This window comes from Nansenia antarctica (assembly GCF_963989245.1).
Source record: "Nansenia antarctica genome assembly, chromosome: 7".
In the NCBI taxonomy this organism is placed as follows: Eukaryota; Metazoa; Chordata; class Actinopteri; order Argentiniformes; family Microstomatidae; genus Nansenia; species Nansenia antarctica.
The window spans coordinates 65,988,196-65,994,850 of NC_137677.1; the positions used below are offsets into that span (position 1 = coordinate 65,988,196).

General features: G+C 53.6%; 1 protein-coding gene across 1 annotated transcript; it reads left to right on the forward strand.

The window, feature by feature from the left end:
- Positions 1 to 1,034: 1,034 nt before the first annotated feature.
- LOC308162920 (histone H4-like) lies at positions 1,035 to 6,655 on the forward strand (the record flags this gene model as incomplete). Its single annotated transcript, XM_080537061.1, has 2 exons — positions 1,035 to 1,039; positions 6,355 to 6,655. The coding sequence occupies 2 exons, from the start codon at positions 1,035 to 1,037 to the stop codon at positions 6,653 to 6,655; spliced, it is 306 nt and encodes a 101-aa protein (XP_080393187.1).

Below are 6,655 nucleotides of genomic sequence, written 5' to 3' on the forward strand. Positions count from 1 at the left end.
GAGCTATTCTAAGTCTTTGGGGTTTGTGGCGCGTTTATAAAAGTGCTTGCCATGTAAGCTGTGTTTACCAGAGATAAAAACGTTTTTTTGGGGCGTTTTAGCTAAATTTTTTCTCGTGCGATTCGTGTCCATTTGTGTCCATTTTGATGTAGGTTTGTTTGTTCTATGCTCCAGTGCACGCCGGGGGGACCCGTCTAGAAACTGGGGTTGGAGAGGATGTCAATACTCACATAGCCATTCTTTGAATCCGGGTCCTTCAAGTTTGGGAACAGGCTTGTAATGTCAAGTGCGTAGAGAATGCAGACATTCACTGGAGGGCTTCTCCTGAAAAGAGACAGATGTATCATTCACCCAAAAACAACAACTTTCATAACTTTCAATTCCCCCCATATAGCCTACAATAAATGGGATTCTGTTTTAATTCGCGGCTCCGACCCGTGATTCGGATCCGCTCCAAAATGTATCCGATTTGTCCGTGCCCCATGCTACACTCCTTCACCAATTTTTGTGCAAATCAGGCTGATTGTTTTTGCGTAATCCGTAATCCTGCTAACAGACACACACGGGTGAAAATATAACCTTCCGCCCTTGCGGCCTTCTGGCATCCGGAGGAAAAAAACATGAGTAAAAACAGTTATTTTAAATGTTTCCTCAAATTACAAAGAATTACAAGGATTTGACAAACAGACAAAGACAGATAGGCCTATCTATTATTATTATATATATCTATTATTATACTTTATATCTATTATTATACTATATATCTATTATACTTTATATCTATTATACTATATATCTATTATACTAGGCTATATATCTATTACTGTTCACTTCAATATCATATTGTTGATATCTATTAGTTAGTGGATTATAGTATTAATTAATTAATCATTAATATTATTCTGGATTAAACTTTGAGGGGTTGTTTTGAAAAACAGATATCTCCGTTTGTATTTATTATCCAAAATCATGTTTTTTTGTTTTGTTTGTATTAGATTAGATTCAACTTCATTGTCAAGTACTAACACAACGAAATGCAGTTCGGCATCTAACCAGAATGGACATAGTGGATTAAAGTGTAGGCCTATGTACAGTACCAGTCAAAAGTGTGTACACACGTTCTGATTCAACGGTTCTATTTGTTTTTATTATTTTCTACATTGTAGATTAATACTGAAGATATATGAAAGAACACATATGGAATTATGTAGTAAACAAAAAGGTGTTAAACAAACCAGAATATGTTTTATATGTTAGATTCTTAAAAGTAGCCACCTTTTGCTTTGATGACAGCTAAAGGTGGCTACTTTGAATAATAATAATAATAATAATAATAATAGTCTTATAATAAACATAGTGTAGTGCCGGAGGAAAAAGGAAAGACGTAGGCAACGTAATGATAACTGTTTAATCAAAACAACAACTTGTACTCTCAGTACAGGACCAGAAAATGGTTACCAAAACTCGTGTATCTAAACAGGAAGGTGCAACGTTAATAATCCTCCCCTCTGCCCCTAGTGCCAGAACTGGTTCCCTCCCACTACACAACCAACAGTAAGAGGAGAACATGAACCCATAATGTAGTCACTACACCAGCCCCCCCAGTGTTCACCTCAATATTGGAAATCCTCACGGCGAGGAGGGCGTATGGCCCGGCCCCTACGATCGTAGGTAAAGTCAGGAGGTGCGGGAGGAGGTGTGACATCGCCCATCACGTCCTCCTGCAGGGAAGGACGGGGGGCAGCGACGACCGGGGGCTCGCGAGCTGCGGGGGGTTGTCGGGGTCGGAGGGGGGAATGGCCAGGGCGCGGCAGGGGAGGTAGGACTGGAGGCCGGCCTCTGCGCGGTGGCAGGGCCAAGTCCAGGGGCAGTTCAAGGTCCAAGTGGGCCGGTTTGAGGCGATCAACGGACACACACTCAGGCCTACCCCCCATGTCAACCATGAAGTTCTTGGCTCCGGCCTCGATGACACGGAAAGGCCCGTCATAAGGAGGACGTAGTGGAGTCCTGTGGCCATCATGACGAATGAAAACGAACCTCGCTGAGTGCAGCTCCGGGGGCACCCTCGAAGTAGGGACACCATGCTGCGTAGTCGGGACCGGGACGAAGGTCCTGGCGCTGTCCAGCAGGGAGGCGCGCTGAGCGGCGGCGGACCAGGGCTCCGTTGACTTGGGAATGAAGTCACCGGGGACCCGCAGCGGCTGTCCAAACACCAGCTCAGCGGACGACGACTGGAGGTCCTCCTTAGGCGCTGTCCTGAGCCCCAGCATGACCCACGGCAGCTTGTCAAGCCAGTCGCTGTCCGTGAGGCTGGCTCGAAGGGCGGCCTTCATGGATCGATGGAAACGCTCACAGAGCCCGTTCGCCTGCGGGTGATAGGCGGTTGTGCGGTGGAGCTTGACCCCCAGATTCTCCGCCACCGCTGCCCACAGCTCCGAAGTAAACTGTGAGCCACGGTCAGAGGAGAGATCAGCAGGGGTGCCGTAGCGGGAGACCCACACCGCGATGAACGCCCGGGCCAGGTCGGGGGCTGTCGTTGAGGAGAGCGGAACTGCCTCCGGCCAGCGAGTCGTCCTGTCCACCATGGTAAAGAGATAGGTGTATCCGTGCGAGGGGGGCAGCGGCCCTACCAGGTCCACGTTTACATGATCGAACCTCCGCTCAGGCACAGAGAACTGCTCCAGGGGGGCCTTGACGTGTCGATGCACCTTGGCGCGCTGGCAGGCGATGCACGTGTCAACCCAGGCCCTCACATCCCTCTTGAGCCCATGCCAGACGAATTTCTCTGACACCAGCCGTGAGGACGGTTTCCTACCAGGGTGAGACAAGCCGTGTATCGCCTCGAAGGCGGGGCGCCTCCAGTTGGCGGGGACCACCGGTCGTGGCTGACCCATGGAGACGTCGCACAGGAGCGTGGCCCCTGCGTCACTGAAAACCACCTCTTCTAGGCGCAGTCCTGTGTCCGACAACTTGAGAGCCTGGACGGCGGGGTCGGCGGCCTGGTCTGCAGCCATGCGCGCGTAGTCCAAACCCAGTTGGACCGCACCAACCACCGCCCTGGAGAGACAATCCGCGACCTGGTTGGACTTCCCAGCAACGTGCTGGATGTCTGTGGTGAACTCGGATATGTAGGCGAGCTGGCGCTGTTGGCGGTCGGACCACGGCTCCGCCACCTTGGACATGGCGTGCGTGAGTGGCTTGTGGTCCACGTAGGCCGTAAACTCGCGGCCCTCCAGTAAAAAACGGAAGTGTCTGACAGCAAGCCACAGCCCGAGGAGCTCCCTGTCGAATGTGCTGTACCTTTGCTCTCTGGGAGACAGCTGGCGGCTGAAGAATGCAAGAGGCTGCCAGGCGTCCCCAACCCACTGTTCGTACACCGCTCCCACAGCAAAGTCAGAGGCGTCCGTGGTGAGAGCAGTGGGTGCCGAGGGCGAGGGGTGGGCCAACATGGCAGCGCGGGCCAGGGCCGCCTTGGTGTCCTGAAAGGCTTTGACACGCTCCGCCGTCCAGTCCACCGGCTGCTTCAGAGTCTTGCCCTTCTGGGCATCGTACAGAGGCCGCAGGATGTGAGCGATGTGGTGGAGGAAGCGATAGTAGAAGGTTACCATCCCGATGAACCCCTTGAGCTCGCTGATTGTGCTGGGGCGCGGGAAAGCAGCGACAGCTTCTACCTTCGAGGGGAGGGGGGTCACCCCCTCTGCGGAGACCCGGTGCCCGAGAAAGTCGATGGCGTTCCGTCCGAACTCACACTTCGCCGGATTGACAATCAGCCCATGTTGGCTGAGCCGTGTGAAAAGGGCCCGGAGGTGGGACAGGTGCTCCTCCTCCGTGGTGCTTGCGACGAGGATGTCATCCAAGTAGACGAAGAGGAATGGTAGGTCCCGGAGCACCGAGTGCATGAGGCGTTGGAAGGTCTGCGCCGCGTTCTTCAGGCCGAACGGCATCCGCAGAAACTCGAAGAGCCCAAATGGCGTGATTACGGCCGTCTTAGGGACGTCCTCGGGGTGCACCGGCACCTGATGGTACCCCCGTACCAGGTCCACTTTGGAGAAGAAGCGTTTGCCTGCCAGGTTCGCTGAAAAGTCCTGGACATGTGGGACCGGGTAGCGGTCAGGCTTGGACGCGTCGTTGAGGCGGCGGTAGTCCCCACATGGGCGCCACCCGCCGTCTGACTTAGGGACGATGTGCAGGGGAGACGCCCAGGGGCTGCTCGAGCGCCGAACGATGCCCACCTGCTCCATATGCGCAAACTCCGCCCTGGCGATGGCCAGCTTCTCCGGGTTGAGGCGCCTGGCCCTGGCGTGGAGGGGAGGCCCCTCGGTCTCGATGTGGTGCTCCACTCCGTGTTTCACCGTGGGCGCGGAGAAGGTGGGCTTGGTAAGGTCGGGGAATTCGGCGAGCAGCCGAAGGTACTGGTCACTTTCGGCGAGCGTATTGGACCACCCGCTGTAGACCGCCTCCCCCTGCGTACAGGCGAATGAAGCGAAAGTCTGTGAGTTGACCAGGCGCCTGTTCCCCACGTCCACCAACAGGTTGTGGGCGCACAGAAAATCCGCACCAAGGAGGGGAAATGTGACAGCCGCTATGACAAAATCCCACGAAAAACATTGCCCTCCGAAGCACACGTCCACCGCCCTAGTGCCGTAAGAGCAGATAGGTGTGCCGTCCGCGCCTGCCAACTGCGGACCACGCTCCTCCTTCGCCATATCCGATCTCTCTGCCGGAATGATGCTCCACTGGGCACCTGTGTCACAAAGGAAACTGCGACCAGAGGCGGTGTCTTGTATGAAGAGCAGCCTGTTGGTGACGCCAGCGCTCAGGGCCACTACTGAGCGCCGGCCCCGCCGTTTCCCGTCGGTCCGAAGGTGCAGGGTGAGCGGCACCGTTTGGCCTTGGCGCCAAAAGTGGCGTGGTAGAAACAATGGCCCGCAGCGTTACCCTGCTGGCCAGAAGGTCTGGCGTCATCCTTCGCTCTCCTGCGACGGTCGGGTGGCGGGGCGGCCGCGGGAGCGAGCAGGTCGGGGGACCGTTGAGGCATGGCCAAGACGAACCGGTCCGCCTCCCTGGCCAGGGCGCGGGGCTCCATGATGGCGGTGTTGGCCAGCGCCATCCTAACTTGAGCTGGCAATGTGCGCATGAACAGCTCTGTGAAGAGGATCATGGGGTCTTCAGTACCGAGCAGGTTTAGCATCCTCTCCATGCTCGCAGAAGGCCTCTCGTCACCCAAGTCCGACATGGCAAATAGGCGACGCACCCTCTCCGCAGTGGACAGTTCAAATGTCTCTAGAAGCAGGGCCTTGAGGCGCTCATATTTGTTCGTCGTCGGGGGAGCAGACAAAAAACCTACCACTCGAGCCGCGGTGGAGCTGCCCAACATTGCCACAGCATGGTTGTACCGGTCGTCGTCGTCATCGATGTCACTTTTATTGAAATGTGCCTCTACAATAGCAAACCATGCAGCAGGCGTTGAGTCCCAGAATTCTGGTAGCTTGAGAGTGGGAGTGTGCGCACCACGCGTTACCCTGACAGGGGATGGTGATGGCTGCCGCTGGTTTGAACGTCTTCCTCGCCCGGACATTTTGCAGGATTGTAATGTTCGTCGCTGGTTTTCGTACACAATTACGTTAACAAAAATCCACGTCGGGTCACCAGTGTAGTGCCGGAGGAAAAAGGAAAGACGTAGGCAACGTAATGATAACTGTTTAATCAAAACAACAACTTGTACTCTCAGTACAGGACCAGAAAATGGTTACCAAAACTCGTGTATCTAAACAGGAAGGTGCAACGTTAATAATCCTCCCCTCTGCCCCTAGTGCCAGAACTGGTTCCCTCCCACTACACAACCAACAGTAAGAGGAGAACATGAACCCATAATGTAGTCACTACAATAGGCTATATAAAATATAATAATCATAACCTTTATTCGTATAACACTTTCCCCTGCAAACGTTGCAGAATCTAAAACATAGGTTTGTTTAAATTCCACATGTGTTCTTTCATAGTTTGGATGCCTTCAGTATTAATCTACAATGTAGAAAATAATATAGCCTAAGCATAATATAATATAAGCATAATATAATATGTCCAAACGTTTGACTGGTAACATTCGATGTTTGACAGATGTGTGTGTGTGTGTGCTTTTGACATCAGATCTGAACACATTGTTTATTCATCACCCGGAGCACCAGAGCCAAGCTCGGCTTTGGAAGTGTGTGTCAGGAGCCGCCTAATTTGCATAGCTCCTCTTTAATACGCGCTCCTGTGTGGAGGGTGGTCTCAACCACGTCCTCACAGCGGAGATAAATTCGCTCCACTCACACATTAACTTGTACTCTTCGTGAACCTGTCTGGCAGAGGAGAAGGAGGAAAGGGACTCGGCAAAGGAGGCGCCAAGCGCCATCGCAAAGTTCTCCGTGATAACATCCAGGGACTCACCAAGCCCGCTATCCGCCGCCTGGCTCGCCGTGGGGGTGTGAAGCGCATCTCTGGCCTGATCTATGGAGAGACCCGCGGTGTGTTGAAGGTGTTCCCTGAGAACGTGATCCGTGACGCCGTCACCTACGCCGAGCACGCCAAGAGGAAGACCGTCACCGCCATGGACGTTGTCTACGCTCTGAAGCGCCAGGGACGCCCCCTGTACGGCTTCGGCGGCTAA